This window comes from Hyla sarda, chromosome 5, assembly GCF_029499605.1.
Source record: "Hyla sarda isolate aHylSar1 chromosome 5, aHylSar1.hap1, whole genome shotgun sequence".
NCBI lineage: Eukaryota > Metazoa > Chordata > Amphibia > Anura > Hylidae > Hyla > Hyla sarda.
In genome coordinates, this window is record NC_079193.1 from 354,056,830 (window position 1) to 354,081,902 (window position 25,073).

Consider the following 25,073-nt stretch of genomic DNA (forward strand, 5'->3'; position numbering starts at 1 on the left):
GTGTGGTGGCGATCCACTAAAAAGCCAACCTTTGTATAAATTGTTTTGTATCTATCAATGATACAGCACTTCAATAAAAAAAATAAAAAAAACAATACCCCACAACAATGCCAGCTATACGGCATCCATAACATTGCCAGCCTCATGACTGGATGGGATTTTAGATACATCCCTTCCTCTCTAACCCACTCTTAACCACGTAACAACCCCTTCTCCCAATAGAAAAGACACTGACACCTGCTGTGGGAAAATTGGGCCGTGTGGCCCATTTATTTAACAAACCAATAAATAACATTTGAATATTTACATATAAACATAACCAAACTGGAGGGCACTCCCCTCCCCCAACCGGATTTGTGCAACACGCTTCTTACCCCTGGCCGCGAGCCCCTGGCCCCGGGGCACCCCGGTAACCTTCCGCACAATCCCTCGAACTCCTGAGGCCCAGAACCACCACCAGGAGGCCCAATTGAACCATCTCAAACATTTATCTTTCAAACTATTAACTCCCCCGGGACCCTTTCACATGCCACAGATGAAAGACAGTGACACCTCACTGACCTTCATCCCGCCACACACGCAACGCCAGCTCAATACCCCCTTGCAAGGCCAACGCCCACAAATCCATTCCAATGTCATTTAAATGAATACCATCAGGATCCAAGAATTCCCAAGGCTCCCCCTCCAGATCAGTGTGCCTCACCACTATCCCCCCATTCCTACGAACAAAACGACCCACCTCTTTGTTGAGCTTGACCCGAGCCTTATTCAAGCGATCCACCGACCTGGCGTGCCGCCACACCCGCCGAGCCACCATGTCAGACCAAACGAACAACAAACCTGGAAAGGTAGATTTTAGCCTCAGAATGTCAAGCTTAATGTCTCTAATTAACTCCCGTGACGATCGAAGGCCCAAATCATTGCCCCCAGCATGCACCACCAAGATGTCCGGGTGGCGGTCCAAAGAAGCGTTGAACTGTACCTCAGGGAGCACCCCGCACCACAGCATGCCACCAATTCCAATCCACCGCAACACCGCCAGGTCCCTCGAAAAACCCAGCTGCCTCCCGTCCCGTCTCACCGCAGCCCGGATCGCCCCCCTCCGAACATAGGAGTGACCAAAAATCCACACCAAGCACGGATCACGACCTGAAAAACACAAACAAGAAAACATAGCAAGCAGAATAACCCACGTAACATAATCATAACAGATGGGGACGAACATACAGACGAAAACGAGCAGACTCCCATCGCCCAATCCGCCGAATCACTTCCTCACCCATCCCCCACCGGGCCGCCTCAGTGGCGGCCCCTATCCTAAATGAATGAGAACTGTAATCCCCAGGCTCTAACCCCCGTGCCTTCAAACATCTACGGAAAACAGACACAAATTGAAAGCGCGAGAGAGATGACCCATCCCTATGCACTAAAAAAGATCCCATACCATCCGGCCTCACTGACAGAAACGCCCGCACGCATCGCACCAGGCACACCAAGGACCCTGGCAACTCACCTAGAACCACCCAACAACCCCGACCTCTCAGATCAGTTTTGGACCTGCGTAAAAAACAACTCACCCCCTCCGCCTGCAAAATCACATCCCCATACAACAAACCCCCAACCACCGATCTACTCTGAGCAACCAGTTCCGAAATTCGAAAGGCCCCAAAAAAGGCCAACACAAACGCCACCCGAAACAACAGCACCTCGTAAGCATCCGTGCATTCACACTCCACCCGTTCCACCAGGAAACCCAACAAATCAAAAGAAACCGGGCGACGCCTATCCGGCTGCTTACCCCCCCTACGGTATCCCATAAGGGCGCGACGCACTAAAAAATGCTTAGTGGCATCCCCAAGGCCCCGCACCAAAAACCAAAACGCCAGAGCTGACATACGGCGTGACACACCCGAAACAGACACCCCCGACTCAAACTGCATCCCCACAAAATACAGCACCACAGTCACCCAGTCCTCAGTACCAGCACACACACCCACCCTCTCCAGTAACACCTCCCATTCACCCCAAACCTTCGAATACGCAGACCAAGTGCGAGCACTCAGTGACCTCTGAATCAACTGCGCCGCCGCTCCCAAACCACGCTCCACAGCCAATCGGGGCAAGGGATCCCGCACCGCTCCGCCTCCGGTGCCAGCACGCGAAACCTGTCCCACTGTGAACGAGAAAGAGAATCAGCGACAGAGTTGACAACACCTGGAACATGTACAGCAACAAACTGCGCATTCAACAACAATCCCCGCAGAACCAAATGACGAAGCAAGCGCAAAACCGGCGGAGAACTAGAAGTCTGATTATTAATCGCATGGACCACCCCCACATTGTCACAACGAAAACGGACCCTCCTATCCCTCAGCCGATCCCCCCAAATTTCCGTTGCCACCACAATAGGAAACAGCTCCAACACAACTAGATTAGCCACCAAACCCGCCGCACGCCAAGAATCCGGCCACCCCGCCGCACTCCACTCCCCCTGAAAAAATGCCCCATAACCCACCGAACCCGATGCATCGGTAAACAATTCCAACTCAGCATCATCAACCACCTCCGCCATCCACATGGACCTGCCGTTGTAAACCGACAAAAAGGAATCCCACACTTCCAAGTCTGCACGCACCTCCCCAGACAACCTAACATAGTGATGCGGAACCGTCACCCCCGCCGTGGCCAAGGACAAACGTCTACAAAAAACCCTACCCATAGGTAAAATCCTACAGGCAAAATTCAATTTCCCCAACAACGACTGGACCTCCTTCAAAGGTGCCCTCTTACAACGCCGACACTGCTGCACACACTGCCTCAAATCCGCCAACTTATCCTCTGGCAAGCGACACTCCATACGATCCGAATCAATCACTATACCCAAAAACTTCACTACCGTGGACGGTCCCTCCGTCTTATCAGGAGCTAACGGGACCCCAAAACGCTGCGCTACCGCCTCCATAGTATGCAACAACACCGAACAAATCCGAGAGCCCCTGGGCCCCAAAAAAAGAAAGTCGTCAAGGTAATGCAGCACAGAGGACCAGCCGGCCTCCTGCCGCACCACCCATTCCAAAAAACAACTAAAAGCCTCAAAATACGCACATGAAATCGAACAGCCCATTGGTAAACAACAATCAACAAAATACTGACCCTCCCAACGAATTCCTAATAAATGAAAACTACCCGGATGGACCGGCAACAAACGGAACGCCGATTCCACATCCGTCTTGGCCAATAATGCCCCTTGTCCAAACTTCCGAACCCACCGCACCGCTGCATCAAAAGAGGTATATGTCACCGCACACACACCCTCCTCAATCCCATCATTAACCGAAGCCCCAGCCGGGTAAGACAAATGATGTATCAATCTGAACTTGCCCGGCTCCTTTTTAGGAACCAGGCCTAGCGGTGAAACCACCAAATCCGCCAATGGCGGGTCCGGAAAAGGACCCGCCATCCTGCCCAACGCCACCTCACTTTGCAGCTTAGCCGTGACCACCTGAGGATGACCATAAGCCGAAACCAAATTGCGCCCCCCAACCCCCTGCGCAACTGCCGAACTGGGAATCACAAAACCCAAACTAAAACCCTCCTCCAACAAAACCGCCGCCGACCTATTTGGGTACTGTCTTAAAAACGGCCGCATCACGTCCACCCTCACTGGAGTCGCCCCGGGACGCTGAAGCCTCAGCTCCCTTTCCTTTCCCACGCTTAAAACATCGGGAGAAACTGTGAGCCCCCCCACACCCCGAACATTCATGCTTAAATTTACAATCTGAGAGGAAGCGGCAATGCCCTTCATTATACTGCCAACAGCAGCCCCGACGCGAACCGGCCGACTGTCCGGCCGCTGAGAAAGCGCCGGCCGCCCCCTGAAAGGGCTGAGACCCCCCACGAGGAGCGGCCATAAGTCGCATCCATAAACTTATGTCCTTATGATCCCACCTCAAGGAAGCCCGGACCGCCTTGCGCTGACGAAAATGCTCGTCATAACGCAGCCACGCCACTCCCCCATACACCCGGTACGCCTCACCAATAGAATCAAAATAACAAAAAAGCGCCGAACAATGTTCTGGTGCCTTCTCCCCAATAACACTCGCCAGGATAGAAAAGGCCTGCATCCAATTAGTAAACGTGCGAGGTATCAGCCGATACCGCCGTTTCTGCTCCTCCTCCTTCTTACTCTCCTCCGGCTTCTTCCTATCTAAATTAAATTTTTCCAACGGAAGCAAGGAGAAGATCTCGACATATTCGTCCTTCCAGATCTTCTCCTTCACTTCCGGTTTCAAGTGAGCCCCCAGGGGCCCCTCAAAACAGACATACACTTCCCCTTTCGCGGAGTCCGCCATACGGACATCCTCCGCCGCTGCCTTAGCGACCGCTGCAGCTCCCACAGCACCTCCACCCACGGCCGATGCCACCACCGACCCGCCCCCCGCCGGCGCCTCAACCTGTACTCCCGCCGCCGGAGCAACCCACACAGGAACCGGGGACGCCCCCACAGCCGTACCCCCAGGACGCCCAGACAAAACACTCATTAACTGTGAAAGCAAAACCCGCAACCCCCCATCCCCCGTCACATTCAAAGGAACAGGCCCCAACCCCAAATCCCCAGAGGACTCACCAGGCTGACCCGAAGCCGATGCCCCAGCAGCCGCAGGCCTGGGCGTCCGCTCCCTGGAACCGCCGGCCGCACTCCTGTCATCCAGCGCTGTTGAAGGTCCCGCCAAATCCGCTCCAGGCTCCCGCCGAAGAATGACCGCCTCACCGGCCGCCCTCCTTTCCGGATTCGCCAGCTCCTCTTCAGCATCTGCAGCACAATCAGAAAGGGAAGAATCAGAAGGAGAATATTCCCCAACTGCAGTTCCAGACCTGCCATGCCGACTCCTACCACCAGGTGGCGCCCTCTCACTGTAGCACTCTGGATCCTGCCGACCTCCAGCCAGCCCATCTTCCCTCACAGGCAGAGAGACGCTGACAGAAGATCTCCGAGCTCTGGCCTCCCCTGCACTCCCGGAGCTCTGCTGCTGTGCTGTACGCTGCTGGGCTGCACTCAGAGAAGGTGAGCCAGCCGTGTCCCTGCTGCCTCCGGGCCTCCTCTCCTCTGCAGACCTGGCCCCAGAACGCTGCCTAGAGCCCGACCCTGCACTGGACAGGGCCGGCCCTGCCTCCCCTCCTCCACTCTGCCGGGCCTCACGTCGGGCAGATGAAGAGACCGCAGCCGCCATCACAGGGGGACCGGCAGCTCCGGCCGTCCCCCGTTCACTCCTGGTGCCCTTCCTCGACGATCTCCGACCTGACACCCCCACCTCAGGGACGGCCGCACCACCACCCGGGCCGCACAGTGGGGAAGGAGCGGAGGGACCAGCAGCTGCCCCCCCTCCTGCATCCTCTGCCCTACGCCCTGACACTGTCCCCCGGGAAGCCGCACTGGAAGTGCCCCCGCACACTGTACCTGCCATCTCCCGGGAAGACCGCACAGGGCTCAGGCACCGCCGCCTGCTACGGGGAGTGGGCTCAGGACTCAGACGCTCCGGAGCCCTGGATCTACGGGACCCGCGCCGCAAGCCAGGGAGGGGGTCAGCCTGCACCCCACTCCCGATCCCCAGGACCCCCCGCACCTGTTCCTGCACCCAAGCATCCCCATGAGACGCTGCAGCAGCCCGGAGGTGGGTGAAAAGATCATCCAGGGACGACATGGCACCTTCTTCTCGCTTCTACACGCCGACTGGTGAGTACCCTCCCCCCCTGGGGCACCCCCCTATATACACTCCTCCCCCTCCCCTCCAGATGACCTCTCTTTCACCCCACTATCGAGCCACCTGCTACTGTCCCTTAAAGGAGCAGCAGCCATTTAACCCTTTAACCCCCATTCTCTTGAAATATACCTCTAACCCCATTAACCCTTACTAACATCTGGGAGGGCCACTAAAACCCCCGTCAAGACGCCACTACGCCAGGGGTTCCCCCGCTCCGTTTGCTCCCATTACCCCATAATTTTGCTCCAAGCCTTAAAGCGCCACAAAAGGGTGAAAAATCGGCAAAAGAAAAACACTATTGACTCCCAGCTAATATCTGTCTGCAGCATTTTATCCCCTGCTGAATAAATTCCAAAATGTTCAGTATATAAAGACCTGTATGGTAATAAAAATAAGCTTGCACTCACCGTTCCTGTAGCTTTATCTTCTGATGGTCACTCCGTTAGGCATTGGAGATCGGAATGAAGCGGGGGCGCTCAGAGGCAAACAGCCGTTTTCGCACACAGTCGTGTGCTTCTCCTTTAGGAGGCCGGAAGAAGCACACGGCTGTGTGCGAAAACAGCTGTTTGCCTCTGAGCGCCCCGCATAGTTCCGATCTCCCATGCCGAACTTTAGGAGGCCGGAAGAAGCACACGGCTGTGTGCGAAAACAGCTGTTTACCTCTGAGCGTCCCATATAGTTCCGATCTCCCATGCCGAACTTTAAGAGGCCGGATGAAGGACACGGCTATGTGCGAACATGGCTGTTTGCCTCTGAGCACCTCACATCATTCCGATCTCCCATGCCGAACGGAGTGACCGTCAGAAGATAAAGCTACAGGAACGGTGAGTGCAATCTTATTTTTATTACTATACATTTCAGCTATTCTGCACATTGGAACTTAGCACCCCGTTAGTAGCGATTCACCACATTACACCGGCCGCTGTCCTGCTCTCAGCTGATTCCCCTAATTGCCCGACACGTGTGCAACTAGATGATGGTGCTCTCTGGTTCTCTCTTTTTGATGTAATATAAAGACCTGTGCCAACAGAACAAGACACTATATCATATACAGTAAATACTAATGCATCATGCATGACCCAATCTGATGACAAAGCCTGGTGGAATGACAGCAGATATGACATAAGAACTTGACCATAATTATTCCTATCAATTGAATCGTAGTCAGTGTAGTGGAAAGACATAACCACAAGAAGGCGCTCTAGGGCAACCAATGAAACCAAAGAATCGTAAAAGTACAAACCGAAAGACCTGTAAAGAAAATTCTCTGCATTCGGCTGGGTTCACACATAGTAATTTGGTAAGTATTCTTAGCCAAAACCAGAAGTGGGTTCAAATCCCAGAAAAGGTGCAAATCTTTCCACTATACAGTAGTTTTTCTCTGTGTTGGTTCCATCTTAAAGAGGTACTCTGCCCCCAGACATCTTATCCCCTATCCAAAGGATAGGGGATAAGATGTCTGATCGCGGGGGACCCGCAGCTGGGACCCCGCGATCTCTGTGCAGCACCTGGTGCTCGGTCAGAACACTGGGATCTGGCAGCAGGGGTCATGACGTCACGGTCACGCCCCTCGTGACGTCACGCCATGCCCCCTCAATGCATGTCTATGGGACGGGTGTGGCGGCCACCACGCCCACTCACATATAGACTTGCAATGAAGGGGCGGGGCGTGGTGTGACATCACAAGGGGTGTGACCATGACGTCACGACCCCCGCCATCCGCTCCAAGCGTTCGGAACAAAATGTTCCGAACACTGGGGCAGCGGAGTACCCCTTTAAAGGGCTACTCCACTGCCTAAGCATTTGAAAAATTTTGTTCCGAAAGCTCGGTGCGGACTGCGGGGGTCAAGACGTCATGGTTATGCCCCATTCTATTGGTTGTTGGGGAGGTGCAGTCTCGCTCTGCTCACTATTTTGCAGTGTTGCTGTGCCTGGACACAGTTCTCTGCAAACCCTACACAAGTGGACAGATCAGGGTAACAATTCTCTACAGCCTCCCTCCTTCCCCTTCAGACAAGCAGCAGCAGGATATGTCCTTTATCATGTCCCTGATCTCTATGCTCGCTCTGGATATTTCCTTTATCATGTCCCCGATCTCTATCCTCGCTCTGGATATGTCCTTTATCATGTCCCCCATCTCTATGCTCGCTATGGATATGTCCTTTATCATGTCCCCGATCTCTATGCTCGCTATGGATATGTCCTTTATCATGTCCCCGATCTCTACGCTCGCTCTGGATATGTCCTTTATCATGTCCCCCATCTCTATGCTCGCTCTGGATATGTCCTCGAGCATAGAGATCGGGAACATGATAAAGGACATATCCTGCTGCTGTGCTGCTGCTTGTCTGAAGGGGAAGGAGAGAGGCTGTAGAGAATTGTTACCCTGATCTGTCCGCTTGTGTAGGGTTTGTAGAGAACTGTGTCCAGGCACAGCAAGACTGCAAAATAGTGAGCAGAGCGAGACTGCATCTCAGTCAATCCCAGTGGCTTTGCTGACTCAGCATTTATCATCAGCATCTTGGAAACATTTCTCTACAGGGAACAGTTTTCTTCAGTACACCGCCCCCACCATGATCACTGTAGGGATGGTATTATGCAGGTGATGGCCAGTGCCTGGTTTCCCCCAGACATGATGCTGCCCCCACCATGATCACTGTAGGGATGGTATTGGGCAGGTGATGGGCAGTGCATGGTTTCCTTCAGACATGATGCTGCCCCCACCATGATCACTGTAGGGATAGTATTGGGCAGGTGATGGGCAGTGCCTGGTTTCCTCCAGATATGATGCTGCCCCCACCATGATCACTGTAGGGATGATATTGGACAGGTGATGGGCAGTGCCTGGTTTCCTCCAGACATGATGCGGCCCCCACCATGATCACTGTAGGGATGGTATTGGGCAGGTGATGGACAGTGCCTGGTTTCCTCCAGACATGATGCCGCCCCCACCATGATCACTGTAGGGATGGTATTGGGCAGGTGATGGGCAGTGCCCGGTTTCCTCCAGACATGATGCTGCCCCCACCATGATCACTGTAGGGATGGTATTGGGCAGGTGATGGGCAGTGCCTGGTTTCCTCCAGACATGATGCCGCCCCCACCATGATCACTGTAGGGATGGTATTGGGCAGGTGATGGGCAATACCTGGTTTCCTCCAGACATGATGCTGCCCCCACCATGATCACTGTAGGGATGGTATTGGGCAGGTGATGGGCAGTGCCTGGTTTCCTCCAGACATGATGCTGCCTCCACCATACTTCACTGTAGGGTTGATATTGGACAGGTGTTAAATAGAGCAATGCTCGGTTTCCTCCTGACAGGATGCTTGCGACCAAAAAGTTCAATTTTGGTTTCACCGGACGAGGAAATCTTTCTCTTACAGTCTGTGAGTCCTTTTGGTGCTTTTGTTTGTACTCCAAATGGTTTGGGGGTGTTTTTTCTGAGGCGAGGCTTTCTGGCCACTCTGTCATAAATCCCAGATTGGTGGAGGCTGCGGTGATGTTGACCTTTTGGAAGTTTCTCCCATCTGCACACAGGATCTTGGAAGTGATCATTGGGCTCTTAGTCACCCCTCATACCAAGGCCCTTCTCCTCCGATTACTAAGTTTGGTGGGGCGGCAGCTCTATGAAGAGTCCTGGTTGTTCCTCCTTCTTCCATGGAAGAATAATGGAGGCCACTCTCCTCTTCAGAACATTCAGTGCAGCAGACCTTTTTGTTGCCTTCTTCAGATCTGTGCCTCCACACAATAGGACGGGTACAGAGACTTGTGACCACAGTACAAATATGTTTCCATGTACTACAGTGACCTTACATGACAGATCCTGCTATAATATATCATTTATATAAATTACATCATTTTTCCCATTTATTGCTGTATAATAGAAGCGCTCATTGTTCACATATTATGACAATCCAGTCTACTTGTGATCCAAAATGTCATTTGTTTGAGATTTATCATCAGGACAAACCGGTTTGTACATTTACAGTACATAGAAAATTATATGAGGCTTTATTCAAGAATACCTGGTAGGTTTTTGGTTTTCAAGAATCAGATTAATTTATTTATACACCATCATGGCTGTAGCTATAGGGAGTAGCTGTCACACCAGGGGCCTATATTCCCCTTGTGATTATGTCACCTGCCCTCTACGTTTCATTGAGTGCCCACCAAGCCCACTAATGGGAAGAGCAGAGGTCTGGACGTTTGCCACTATTAGGGCACTATAAACCATGTGACAGAAAGCAGGTAAGTCAGCTCACTCCATACCGTCCCATGGGCGCGGACTAGTGCGGACCTCACCATAGAAGATACACTGTAAATGAAGGAATGTCCAGCCCTATAGCTCGAAAATGCAGTACTTAACTTTATTCACCAATGCTAGAACACAAGTGCGGATACAACGGTGACTCGTTTCTGCCCGTGTATTGGGCCTTACCCATACCAAATGTATGAGTAAGGCCCAAGACACGGGCCGAAACACGTCACCATTGTATCCGCACTTGTATTCCATATAGCATTGGTGAATAAAGTTAAGTACTGCATTTTCAAGCTGAAGATGGGCATTCCTTCACTTACAGTATTATATGTGAGGTACAAATCTGGGTACGTCCCTATTTGAGGTACTATTACTATCTGGGCAACCGGGTCCAATGTGCTGATTATAATATCTTATGGGGCAGATGTGCTTTGGAGCCCTCTTAGGCCCTAGCAGGGCCGGTTCTGCCAATATGTGTGGTGTCCTGGTACCGTATCCTATCCGGTACCTGCGTGGGTGGGTCCCCTTAGCTCCAATAACTTACTTAGGAAGCATGTAAATATTATATCAATACCTATAAATAGTTAATTACCTGTCTGTATCGTAGCAGGACCTGCGGGTCACGTGATTAGGAGAACTCTATGGTATTTCTGCTTGAAGGCCTTTGGAGGTCCTTGTGACATAGTCAATCCCAGCACACTGTGTAACAGTGAATGACAGATGTTCGGACCAATCAGATTTGCCCCGCCCCCTGCCCATATAAGGGAGCAGCGGCCATTGTTCTCTCTCTTGTTTCCGGGCTGTCAAACGAGCAGGATCTGCGCAGCTGTATATCGCAGTGAGTTAGGCCTGAGCCTTGCGGCAACGGCTGATATATCTAGGATCGCAAGTGTATCAATCCCTAAGCACTCTGCAGGATCGCCGGACCTTATTTATCCCCTAAATCCGGACGGATCTGCCATAATTACCCTAAATTCAGAGACTTTAATTTTACTCAAGGTCCGCAACAATTGCCAGTCATTGAGATCTATAGAGACTGTATTCCTGAGACTGTCATTGTTCATTGGATGTAGTAAAGTTTGTTCAAGTACCTTGTGGACCTTCAGTCATTTTATTGCATGTACCTATCGTTTCTGGGAAGGGCGGCAATAGGCCGGAGAATTTACCTCAGCATACCAGTCCTCAGCCTGGCGTCACAAACTCTAGGGTTAACATTAACCCCTTACCTACCACAACATCCCAACTACCCTACTCCCCCCAGGGCTACCACATATACAAAACAGGCAGCCGCTTAGATCGTCGTCTTGATGAGAGTGCCACTCTGCCCGCTACATGAAAGTTAGTAGCCAGCATCCAAAGCACCCATCGCTTATCCGAAGAACCCGCCCAGCCAGCACCACCATCACCCCCCCCCCCCCCCCTCCTCCTGGTACCATAATAATCTGCATTCTTCAGCCTGCTCGAGGAATGCAGTGCCACCTACGAGGCCAGACAGGCAGGTCCTGACAATCCATGCATTGCCCCATGAGGAGAAGGTTTGCTACAGTGTGTCACCACCGTAGTAAGCTGGGGTGTGTCAAAGGGCGGAGCCAATGGGCGGTGTCAAGGGGCAGTAAAATTAGCTTGTGGCGAGTGGCAGGGCCACGGGTGTTGCAGTGATGAATGGTGGGATCAGATGTTATTAACCCCGGGGGTCGGATGTGTGTTAGCTTAGGGGTGTAGGGTATATGGGGTGTAGCTGTGCAGTACTTTAATGGGGTCTGTTTAACCCTTTATACTCATGACGCCAGGGTGAGGGTTCCTCTGTAATGCTTGTCCTACCACCACCCTTCCCAAGAGTGATAGGGAGGCATGAAATAATTGAATGTCCACAACAGAATTTGCTGAAAACAGTGAGAAGGCATCTTCTGATGATGTACTTACAGAAGACTCCTCTGTCGGGATCTCTGCCCACGAACCCCATGTCCGGTGGTGAGGGGACAGTCTCACTGATGTAGATGCTCCAGGTGTCCCAGCGATTTTCCCTGGAGGGGTATCCGGCCAGTCATCGTCATCATCGGGCAATGGGGGAAGATTGCAGGCCCCCTCTTCATCCAACGATAACTGCGGACTTGGATAATATATGCATAACCTGCTTAACTGCACTATATCTCTGCTGGATTATTGGATCTAAGACTCTTTGCGGTATTGCAACATTTCATATAACTTTTAAAGTCATTGTATAACATTTTTCCTCCACACAAGGGCCCTGTGTAAGGAGGTATTGTCAGATATATTGTTATATTATATGACATATCATTTTATCAGCGGTTGTTTTATATGAATAAATAAAATTTAGTTTTCATCATAAATTTGAAGCACAGTTCTAATTATTACTATTACAATTACATACAAGCATCATGTATCAGATTTTTCTGGTATTAGTCTAGAGGTGAATGGGACCTATCTGTTTATTTTACTTCAATTACATTGTACTTTGCGGTGTAAGTACTATCCATTCATACCTTGACTAATTTTTTTGTGAGCTGCACTTCCACATATAAATTTGTAAATGACTTCTATAAAAAAAAAAATCTTAATCCTTTCAGTACTCATGAGCTGCTGAAGTTGAGTTGTTCTTTTCTGTCTAAGTGCTCTCTGATGACCACCTGTCTCGGGAACTGTCCAGAGTAGAAGCAAATCCCCATAGCAAACCTCTTCTACTCTGTGCAGTTCCCGAGACAGACAGAGGTGTCAGCAGAGAGCACTGTTGCAAGACAGAATAGAACAACTCAACTTCAGCAGCTGATAATTATTAAAAGGATTAAGATTTTTCAATAGAAGTAATTTACAAATCTGTTTAACTTTCTGGAGCCAGTTGATATATAATTTTTTTTTTTTTTTTTCCTGGAATACCCCTTTAATGTTTTGGGTGATCGGTGTACATAGACCAGTGTTTTACAACCAGGATGCCTCCAGCTGTTGCAAAACTACAACTTCCAGCATGCCCGGACAGCCTTCGGCTGTCCGGGCATGCTGGGAGTTGTAGTTTTGCAACAGCTGGAGGTGCCTTGGTTGAGAAACACCGATATATACAGTGTACACTGAAAGTATAATGTAATAGTTTCTGCCTAATTGGGTTGTACATTCCCACAGAGAACAGGAAAGCATTATGGGAGGCCCCACACCCACTGCACCTCCCTGCGTGTGTATAATATCGTGCTGTCACACCTGGCAGCCGTCACGGGGCACGCTGCTTTCATCTCGCCACAACCAAGTTTTCATGGAAATATCCAAACCTATCTCATGGCATGTTTGGAAAACGGCCGGGACACACAAGAAGCTGCATTGTATGAGGGACGGGCATCTTAAAAAGACTGTATATATTTTAAGTGTAATAACTCCGCCCGAAATAGAAAGACAGGATGTATGAAAGTTCAGCCTCACATAGGACATGTGTTCTGAAAAAACTGCATTACACCTGCAGCTCTCCAGACGATCGCGCAATTCGCAACTCCCTCTGTGTCTGCTCGTAGCGGCGGATTGCTGCTGCGAGCAGGACACACAAGCACAATTGGAGGCACACTCTAGGGAAGGACAGTAGGGCATCAGCAGCGTCAAATATGCTGCAGATGCGCAACGTAAGACCCTACCCTTACAGAGTACCTGTCATCAGGGCCGCCATCAAGGGGGTACAACCAGCACCGCAGTAAGGGGCCCAGACCCCTAGGGTGGCCCAACTGAGCCCATTTTTTTTTTTTTGCAAACCAGTGAGTCACTTACTGACCACTGGGGGCGTCACTCACTGACTGATTGACCGTACTCGGTATAGGCAGTCAGTAAGTCACAGCAGAGAGGGGGCCCGCCACTATCAAGTTCTTTTCATTTATTTTTTTTAATTATTGAGGCGCGACCAGGCCGTCCCAGCCCTGCCCTGTCTGCGACTGTGGTCCAGATCGGGTGCTGGAGCGAAAGGGAGCCCCGTCCGACATTTTGTGGCTGCAGCTGGTATAAGACATGCCTGCGTGCGGCCGTCAGTTACCAACAGGACAGTGATGTCAGCCAACGTGTCCCTCCTCTTGGGGGCAGGCCACCTAGGGGGAAGGGGGCCCAGGACTTTACCTGTGTAACGGGCCCCAAAATCTCTGATGGCCGCCCTGCCTGTCATGATCTTGTTAAATTTTATAATCCTCCCAGTTCACTGTCCCCATCATGATAAACCGCCCCCTGCCTTCATTTTTATTATTTGTTAGTTTTCTACCTTGATATTTCTCTGTATTTTCTGCTCAGTCTCAGGGCTGGGTTCACATCACGTTTTCTCCCATACAGGAGCGCATACGGCAGGGGGGAGCTAAAACCTCGCACTCCTGTATGCTTTCGTATGCGCTCCGGTACGTAATTCATTTCAATGAGCCGGCCGGAGTGAAACGTTCGGTCAGGTCGGCTCATTTTTGCGCTGTATGCGCTTTTTGCCCGGACCTAAAATTGTGGTCAACGTTTCACTGCGGTCGGCTCATTGAAATGAATTACATACTGGAGCATATAGAAAGGCATACGGGCGCGCAAGGTTTTAGCTCTCCCCTGCCGTATGCGCTCCTGTATGGGAGAAAACATGATGTGAACCAGATTCACAGACTGGGAAGGGGCGTTCCCCAGCAGGCGTGACATCATCTAAAGCCATACAGGGGAGAACTTCCTCCCTCACTCTACTACACACAGCCCAGAGCAGTTCAGTGTGAGATGAACTATGATTGGCTAAGGCTGGCACCCCCCCCCCCCCCCCCCCCCCCCCTCCAGCACTCCAAGCTGCATTTCCGGATTTTAGACTTCTGCCAGGCCAGCAGGAGTCCAAAGTCTGTGCAGGAGATGGGGGGAAATGTGCTCTGGACAAGTAGGGAGACACCTAGAGACAGCTTTTTTAAACACAAATAAAACATAGAAAACTTCTTTTTTTTTTTAAACAAAGTACATTATTAGAAAGTTTTTTTTCTTTTTACCATAAGGAGTGCAATAGCAAAAATTAGTTTTAATGACAGTGCCCATGTAAGGGTTTATCCACGATCAGAAAAACAGAGCTGATTTGATAATATACTCAGCCTATACTGAATCAGCAGCCACTCTCCTTAACAGCCAGACTCTCAATATAGGTTGATTTCAAGCAATTTCCGTCTGGAGATTTCGAGTGTACCCGGCGCCGACTGAGACCGCCTCTAAGGGGGATCAATTCAGCTACTTCATCAAGCTATGTGTGACCCTACCCTTAATGTTTTTACTCTTTGCTGCCCCCATTGGTGAAGTGTCTTTGTTAAGGTTGAGTGAAATATTGAGAATGAAGTCCAGTTCTACTTGCTAAAATCTTCTAACCTGAAGGCAGGTCTGGCTCGGGTTTTACTGTGCAACGTGTCAGGTGTTTTTTTCCAAGATCATCTCCAGTCCATGCTGAGAGGGCATTCATCTTCAGGTATCTGGTTTCCTGCTCCAAGAAGGAGAATCAACTAGTTAGTAGTGGAGAACCAGCTGAGCAAGGACCCTTCTGCTTACACCTATCTTTTTGTGGATTTCAAGCTGGAGTAGACAGATCTCAATTTTTTTTATTGTGTGCCCTGCGATATGATAAAGTGACTAACCAAGCCAAGTAAAGTACCCTGCTGTAAATTAGTCTGTGTAAGTAAAGTCTTTAAGTAGTTAAATCTGCAGTTGTACCAACGTCTTCTACAACAGAGTATAATCTATCTGGTCTGTATCTTCACATCCCCACTAGTCAGTATGAGGGTGGGTTTACATTACGTTTTGACCATATGCTCACCGGATCCGACTGGGGGGAGTGAAAATTGGGCGCTCCCATACCCCACGCGGCCCGTATCTCATTCATTTAAATGAGCCGTCCGGAGTCAGATAGTGACTCCAGTCGGCTCATTTTTGCCCCGTATCCAGTTTTCTGACAGGACCTAAAACCGTGGTATACTGCTGTTTTAGGTCCGGTCAGAAAACCGGATACGGGGCAAAAATAAGCCGACCGGAGTCACTATCTGACTCCGGCGGCTCATTCAAATGAATGAGATACGGGTCAGGTCTGGCTGAGGTACGGGAGCGCCCGGTTTTTACTCCTCACTCCAGTGACTGTATGGTCAAAACGTAATGTGAACCCACCCTGACTGCTGCAAAGCAACATAAAGGGAACTGTGACTAGATGCCATTATTTCACCTGAGGGACTACTATCCCCAGTGAGCCTGAACAACTACAACTCTCACTCTCCTCATTGTCACCGTATTGAGACACATCAAAAGTTTTATAGGTTGGTGTGGTGTCTGGGGTGTTGCAATGGTGTAGCAGGGTCTGGTGGTATTAACCCTGTGGGGTAAGGTGTTATTAACCCCTGATTATTCGTGATGCCAGGATGTGGTTGTTTTCTGTATAAGGCCCTGCCGACAACCAACCCAGAAACGGCAGGCAATAAAGGAATGTCCACAGCAGGAATTGTGAGATAACTGGAACTTTTACTTAAACTTCTTATGAAACAGGCTTCACAATTATGCAGTTTCTCTAGAGGCAACCGGGATGCAGGATACCTCGCAGGCTTGCTGGGACTTGTAGTATTGAGATTTATGCAGGCCACTGTGCTACTAATTGTATACTTGAGTTGAGTAGTAGTCACTAGAAATTGTAGATAGAGCTTGGTAACTCCCCTTTTGAAGTGGCTGCAGGTTCCTTAGGCTTTGACCCAGGTAAGATGAATTTAGTAGTATATGCTGCTGTAGTGTACAGGATGAGGAGCAGGAACCAAGAGAGTGAGCTTAGAGACTACAGCCCCTTATATACTAGGGAGGCTGGACTAAAGCCCATTGGTTGCAAAGCCTGTAGGTCCTGTACCAAGGGAACTCTGGGTACATCACATGACAGTATCACATGACCCAGGAAGGTCCTATACATTTGTACAACTTTATATATAATGAACAATATACAGAAATATTATGTGCATATTTATATGAAGCAGTAACTGATGAGCAAGGGGGAAAAAAACCTGCAGGAGAGCCCTATGGACTGCCGGGGCTCTTCCTGAGGGGACTTAGGAAGGGTTCAGGACCATGTTCTGTACCGGGAAACCACATTGGGGTCTGAGTGTTCAGACCCCCACCGATCATTGCAATGAGCCAAAAGAAGTGTGTGGCTCTGTGTCATGTGAGACATTCTCTTAGTGGAAGTATCCATGCTACTCACCCTGCTCATTCTAGTGAACGGTTGGGGTCTGAGGGGTCTGAACGCTTAGACGCCCGACTGATAAATACTTTTGGCATGTCCTTAGTTACACTTTAGGCTATGGGACAGCATGTGTGAGCTGTCCTCCAAGGTTCCTCTCCCCCACTATCTGAGCTGGTATGTAACTCATTCCCCCTCCCTCACTTCTTTTATCTCTAACCATTATAGAGCAGAATGTCTGTCTGACCAAGTTATCTTATCTTATCCCTGAGTAGAAGCTTAATGGAAGAAATTTTTATTGATGACTAGTTCAAAAGTTACTTAAAGGGGCACTCCGGTGGAAAACTTTTTTTTTTTTATCAACTGGTGTCAGAAAGTTAAACAGATTTGTAAACTACTTCTATTAAAAAATCTTAATCCTTCCAGAACTTATTATCTGCTGAATACTACAGAGGAAATTATTTTCTTTTTTGAACACAGAGCTCTCTGCTGACATCACGAGCACAGTGCTCTCTGCTGACATCTCTGTCCTTTTTAAGAACTGTCCAGAGTAGGAGAAAATCCCCATAGCACACATATGCTGCTCTGGACAGTTCCTAAAACGGACAGAGGTGTCAGCAGAGAGCACTGTGGTCATGATGTCAGCAGAGAGCTCTGTGTTCCAAAAAGAAAAGTTTCCTCTGTAGTATTAAGCAGCTAATAAGTACTAGAAGGATTAAGATTTTTTAATAGAAGTCATTTACTAATCTGTTTAACTTTCTGGCACCAGTTGGTTTAAAAAAAAAAAAAAAAAAGTTTTCCACCGGAGTACCCCTTTAAGTTTGCATTTGGGAAACAAATCATCCATTAAAAAAAAAAAAAAAAATGCAAAAGTGTCCATAGGGTTTAAATGAGTGAATCAAGCCTTTCTTAGGCCTTGCACTAGCCATCACACTGCGCTATTTCTGAATGGAGTGCTCCTTTAAATGGTATGGAACAAGTATCTTTGTTATTATTTGCACAATAACTAATGATGGGTGCTTTTGTTAAAAATGCCTGGCAGTGTTTTTCAAACAGTGTGTCTCCAGCTGTGGCAAAACTACAACTCCCAGCATACCCGGACAGCCGTTGGCTGTCCGGGCATGCTGGGAGTTGTAGTTTTGCCCCAGCTGGAGACACACTGTTTGGAAAATACTGATGTATGGGCACCACCGATCGATGTTGCAGATTTACCATGGCTCGGTAAATGAACTGCCCATTTTTGAATTTGGGCCCCCTGCTCCCCTAAAATGTCTATGCACATTCCTGAGATACTGAGAAATATTATCAATTACAAAGATGGCAAAGAATCCTGAGTTTTCCAGCATTTGCATATCAGGAAATAGTTGTCCGCAAATATTCCGCCTCACAGTCTGCTGCTATTTACCACCCTGCATGTTTTCCGCCTCACAGTCTGCTGCTATTTACCACCCTGCATGTTTTTTGCAATTCAATAAACATTTTTTGCATTTTTACTTCCCTATCAGAGACATCCTAACAATCTGATAAATCAAAGGTAAAAGGTTAAATTCAGTGTTCTGTGGAAGACTTATATGTTGTACATCTTGGCAAAACATTAACCTTTCTAATATACTTAATTCAAAAAAAGTTATCTCCTTTTTATAGAAAGAAAAAAAAAAACACTAGGGGTCCCCATATCATCCAGAACATGATCCTGTCCGGCTGCAGCATCATCTTTGTCCCAAATGAAACACAGGCTGGGACATAGTCCAGGAAGTATGGGCGGAACTAGCACTCCTCTGTGCTCACTCCTGTCCTATCAGACTGCAGCATGAAAACAGGAGAGGATAGGGTTACAGAGCAGCCTGCAGTGATTGGATGAAGAGACCCAGAACAGCACAGCAGACTCAGGGAGAAAGATGAGTCATGCCCCCTCCAAAGCACAGGATAAAGAAAAACAAGTGAACAACAGAAAGAAGGTATTTGTGAGAGAAATATTGGCGCTAGACACATAGAAATTATATGTACATGATCAGGATTAGGTACTGAGTAACATATAACTTGTAATTTTTATGGGATATGACAGGTACTTAAGAGTCCTCGAGCCTGGGAGGATCAGAATCCCCCTGTGACATAAAAGCAGACCTGTACTATACATAAGTACTATACATAAATGGGGTCATGGTTGAGGGCCCTGTTACAGATTTTGCATTGGGTCCAGGAGCTTCAAGGTATTTCTGCATTAAGGAGCCTTCAAGACTATTAGCAGCACATACAGAGGCCTTCTAAGAACCGTCGGGAGTGATATCACTCTCATCTTCCACCCACAAGCCACTTAATGTACGTCAAAAGACATATAAGGACCTATAGAATGCATTCTAAGGCCGGTTTTACAAAAGCATAATACAGATGCATTTTTGCCACAAACCCAAGTCTGATTAGGGGTTTAATGACATGACAGCTGTCTGCTTGGGTCAAGGGAACCTGTCACCATTGGTCAGTACCCCCCTCCATTAATTTACTGACAATGCAGTTCCTTGGAGAGAGAAGTTCTGCACAGTTTACCATTAGAAAAAGGAATGGGGCCAAACAGGATGGGGGGCCCCAACTGCGGTTGTGTGGTCAGCCTCTATGATTCCCTGCACACTTCTGATCACAACCCCCGACAACCCTTTCCCCTGCTCCTGAACTGTGAGTCCACGAGCCAGCTATCACCCAGGGCTTCTCCTGTGACAGTAGAGGAGCAGTGCTGCAGAACTCACTATGAAAGGGCCAGATAGGAGTTTGCTCCAGTAATCCCCTGCCAGGCACCAGAGCAGTGAGGGCCATCAACATAGCCGACACTCCTTACTCCTCCCAGTGGCGCTAAAAATCTTTGCCAGTATTCCCAGGAACAGGACATAGGTACTGGCATGCGGCAGGGTGGCTGTGCAGGTATTGGAAGGGGTCAGGGGTGCTAGGGTGGACCACCAGCAGGAGACTTCATGCTCAGGCCCTAGCAGATGTAGCTGTGCCTGGGTGAAGTTTTTAGAACAGAGGCCCAATCTTAAAAATGATGGTAGTAAAATGAGGTGGGGGGGGGGACAGGCAATTTAGATTTTTGTTATGGGGCCCCATGAATTCTATGTGAACTTGTCTTCAGGTTCCCTTTTTGAAACTTTATTTAACTATTGGCCACACATTTGCTATGAGTCAGTCCTGGGGAACAGTCCCTGTCACTATTAAGCCTAGGGACGTTGCAAGTGGGGGGCTAATAGGTGTGCGACTTATAGCCCCGGGTCTCAGGATGCCACCGCTGCTTTAAGACAGTGGTGGCTTCTGGGAAAAGACGTGCTGCACGTATGCACGTCGAAAAACATTGTCCCGCCGCCAGTGACGGCCGGCTCTGTTTGGTGCCCACCAAGAAGGAGTAGAGTGTTGCGCTGCAAACTATCCTTATGTGCCAATGTGAAGGACAGGACGATGTGTGGGGCTGGCAACCGACCAGCAGGCAGTAACATGCAGGGCTGGCTGCAACTTTCCATCACACCATGTATTCACCACAGGTGAAGTGCACTTCAAACCACAACCTCTCACCACCTCTTCACTGCCATCTTTTCTTTGTCTTTAGCTTCCAAGGCAGTATTCACCAACCAGGGTGCCTCCAGATTTGCAAAACTACATCTCCCAGCATGCCCAGACAGCCAAAGGCGTGCAGTGAGCATTTACACCCCACTGGTGTTTGACAGATCTTTGGAACAGCGGGCTGTGTAAATGAAAAATTAAAATTTTAATTTTCACGGATGACTGTTCAAAAAAATCTGTCAGACACCTGTGGGGTGTAAATGCTCATTGCACCCCTTATTACATTCCTTGAGGGGTGTAGTTTCCGAAATGAGGTCACATGTGGGGGGGTCCACTGTTATGGCAGCGTGAGGGCTTGGTAAACGCACATGGCCTTCAATTCCGGCCAAATTCTCTCTCCAAAAATCTAATTTTGCTCATTCTCTTCTGAGCATTGTAGTGCGCCCGCAGAGCAGTTTACATCCACATATGGGATATTTTCTTACTCAGAAGAAATGGTGTTACAAATTTTGGAGGACTTTTTCTCTTGTTACCCCTTGTAAAAATGAACAATTTGGGGTAATACCAGCATTTTAGTGAAAAGAAATAAAAATTTTCATTTTCACGTCCAACTTTTATGAAAATTTGGCAAAGACCTGTGGGGTGTGTAGGCACACTATACCCTTTGTTACGTTCAGCAAGGGGTGTAGTTTTCAAAATGGGGTCACATGTGGGTGTTTTCTTTTTGTGTTTATGTCGGAACGGCTGTAACTATCAGCCACCCCTGTGCAAATCACCAACTTAGGCCTCAAATGTCCATGGTGCGCTGTCACTCCTGAGCCCTGTTGTGCGCCCACAGAGCATTTTACGTCCACATATGGGGTATTTCCGTACTCAAGAGAAATTGCTTTACAAATTTTGGGGGTCTTTTTCTCCTTTCACCTCTTGTGAAAATAAAAAGTATAGGGCAACACCAGCATGTTAGTGTAAAAAAATATTTTTTTTTACACTAGCATACCGGTGTGGCCCCCAGCTTTTCTTTTTCATAGGGAGTAAAAGTAGAAAAAGCCCCGAAAAATTTGTAATGCAATTTCTCCCGAGTATGGAAATACTCCATATGTGGCCCTAAACTGTTGCTGTAAAATGCTACAGGGTTCAGGAGTGAAAGAGTGCCATGCAAATTTGAGGCCTAAATTAGGGATTTGCAAAGGGGTGGACCCAGATACAAGCATTACACTTGCCTACTCCACCAAAAACAGGGTGCCTCCAGCTGATGCAAAATTCCCAGCATGCCTAGACAGTCAATAGCTGTCCAGGAATGCTGGGTATTGTATTTTTGCAACAGCAGAAGGCTCAGTCTTGGAAAGAGTGCCGTACAAGACATTTTTTATTGTGTATATGTAGTGTTTTATCCTATATTTTGTGTTAGTGCAATGCAGTGTAGTATTTTTAGGGCACATTCACACGGGTGGGGGTTTTCAGCTAGTTACCCTGGGAGATTCAGCTGTGCCGGAGTATTTGCTGAAGCTCAAACTTGAAGTGGGAAACTCACTGTAAACCCCCACCCATGTGAATGTGCCCTGTAGATTCACATGGGGGGGGGGGGGGGGTGTTGCTGTTGCAAAACTACAACTCCCAGCATGCACTGACAGACCGTGAATGCTAGCAGTTGTAGTTTTGCTACAGCTGTAGGCACACTGGTAGGGGAAGCACTGAGTTAGGTAGCAGTAAAACTCAGTGTTTACCCACCAGTGTCCCTCCAGCTGTTGTAAAACTACAACTCCCAGCATGAACGGTCTGTCAGTGCATTATGGGAGTTGTAGTTTTGCAACAGCTGAATGCACACGGGTTGGGAAACACTGAGTTAGGTAACAGACCATAACTCAATGTTTTCCCACCAGTGTACCTCCATCTGTTGCAAAAGTACAACTCACAGCATGCCTGACTGTCTAGGCCTGCTGGAAATTTTAGTTTTGCAACATCTGAAGGGCTACAGTTTGGAGATCACTGCGCAGTGATCTCCAAAGTGTGGCCCTCCAGATGTTGCAAAACTACAACTTCCAGCATGCCCAGACTGTCCAGGCATGCAGAGAGTTGTAGTTTGGCAACATCTGAAGGGTTAGATGTTGCAGAACTACAACACCCACACGCCTGACTGTATGGGCATGCTGGGAATTGTAGGGCCCCAGTTTAGAGATCACCGCGCAGTGATCTCCAAACTGTAGGCCCTCCAGATGTTGCAAAGCTAATACTCCCAGCATGCCCAGCATGCTGGGATTTGTAGTTTAGGAGCATTTTACCTCCCTGCAACTGTCTCCACGACTGCCGATGATCGCTTCCCCTGCCGCCGTCACTGCAGACTCCACATAGAGGATTGTACCCACCGCCACCGCTGCTCAGGATATGCCGCCACTACCCAGGATATGCCGCTGCTGCCCAGGTTCCCCCACTCTGCTCTCTTCTCCTAGTTCGGGCAGAGCGGGGGAACCTGTGCAGCAGTGATCTGAACTTTGACACCCGTCCCCCTCCTGCAATTGATCGGTTAGTCCTGATCGACGAATAGCAGGGGATAGGAGGATGTGGCACCCCTGCCACCTCACTCCTATCCTTCAGGGAGATCGGGGCTGGCTCTGACCGATCAGCCTGGAAAAAAACGTGATTTCAGTAGGCATCACGTTCCACCAACAGGTTCCCTCCGTCCCCAACAGGTTAAGGCAAATTGGTTTGGGAACACTGCCCTGCCTACCTACATAACTGGCTACCAAACTACCTACCTACATAACTGGCTACCTAAATATCTAGCTACATACCTGGCTACATATATACATGTCTACCTTACTACCTAGCTGCATATCTGGCTACCTAACAACCTACATACCTAGCTACCTTAGTACCTAGCTACATACCTGGTTGCCTAATTACCTAGCTACATATCTGGCTACCTTACTACCTACTTGCCCTTCTATTGAGCTGGACACCATAGGGGCATTAATACTGTTTGGTAGCCTATAGATTGGGAGATTGTGTATAGGTGGGGAGGGCACTGGAAAAATACATGTTTGTCCTGCAGGTGCTGAAGAGATTAAGCTTTGACTGGAAGAAGTCGACATGACGGTCTCATCCAGATGAAGAAGAAAAGGAAAGAGGACGCTGCCGATCAAAAAAGATGTCAAGTGAGGCCACTATATGTAACTGTAATCATTTATATGGTATACAGATCCTGTGTACAGCTGGTATCTACCTTTATATAGTCCTGTATATATTAATGTATATGGTATACAGATTCATGTGTATTATGGTAATGTATTATTTATATTATATAATTAATATATTATTCCTCCTTGTATACTGGTATTATTGGTAATATTGGTCAGTATACATGATTTGGTCAGTAACAGTATGATGCTTATATGTATGGTAAAAATATTCCTTCATATATACTGGAATTATCGGTAATATTGGTCTCAGTATACAGTAAAATTATGATGGTATATGTATGGTGATGATATTTCTCCTTGTATACTGTTAATATTGGTAATATTCGTCTCAGTATACAGAATTTGGTCTGTAACAGTATGATGGTAATATGTATGGTGATAATATTCCTCCTTGTATACTGGTATTATTGGTTATATTGGTCTCAGTATACAGGATTTGATCAGTAACAGTACAATGGTAATATGTATGATGATAATATTCCTTCTTGTATACTGGTATTATTGGTAATACTGGTCTCAGTATACAGGATTCGGTCAGTAACAGTATTGTGGTAATATGTATGGTGATAATATTCCTCCTTGTATGCTGGTATTATTGGTTATATTGGTCTCAGTATTTAAGATATAACCGTATGATGGTGATAGGAGTGTGATTACTGGAACCACACGGTACAGTTGCCCACTGGTATTAGTGAGTATATTGTAGGGTGAGGATGTGTGCATTTAGGCGTAGATTAGAATGTGGTTATGGGCGTGACCAGGGCTGTGGTTTGGGTTACGGGCTCTAGCCCCCAGTCTTATGGACACCTAGCAACGCCCTAAATATTAGATATAAGGGTCTGTCAAGCAGGTCAGTGGCAAGTGCGTTGGAGTAAAATGCATCAAATGTATTAAGAGGTGCACAACTATGTTACAGACGTGGAGATGTACGGTATAATATGGGTTAGATAAGTATAAATATCTAGCATTAAAAGTTGAATAATAAACAATGCAAACTGGCATTATAAGAGCCTTCACACGTCTATCCTGCAGTATTCGTCAGATATTTTTACCGTCACCTTTGACGCCCTATGGCAGGTGTTTTGCCTTCGATCCCTCGCCTTATTCTCGTCCCCCTAGCTCTTGTATATTTT

General features: G+C 48.3%; 1 protein-coding gene across 1 annotated transcript; it reads right to left on the minus strand.

The window, feature by feature from the left end:
• Positions 1 to 209: 209 nt before the first annotated feature.
• On the minus strand, positions 210 to 5,726 carry LOC130272762 (collagen alpha-2(I) chain-like). The gene is made up of 2 exons (XM_056518639.1): positions 4,628 to 5,726; positions 210 to 1,149 (listed from the first exon to the last, which is right to left on the minus strand). Exons 1-2 carry the CDS (start codon positions 5,700 to 5,702, stop codon positions 554 to 556), a joined length of 1,671 nt encoding a protein of 556 aa, XP_056374614.1. The 5' UTR covers positions 5,703 to 5,726; the 3' UTR covers positions 210 to 553.
• Between the last annotated feature and the right edge of the window lie 19,347 nt (positions 5,727 to 25,073).

Coding starts and splice junctions, on each gene's coding strand:
- LOC130272762 (XM_056518639.1), bottom strand. CDS start 5,702: ATGTCGTCCCTGGATGATCTTTTCACCCACCTCCGGGCTGCTGCAGCG. Junction 1,150..4,627: donor ATCGGCTTCGGGTCAGCCTG/GTGAGTCCTCTG, acceptor TGTGTTTTTCAG/GTCGTGATCCGTGCTTGGTG.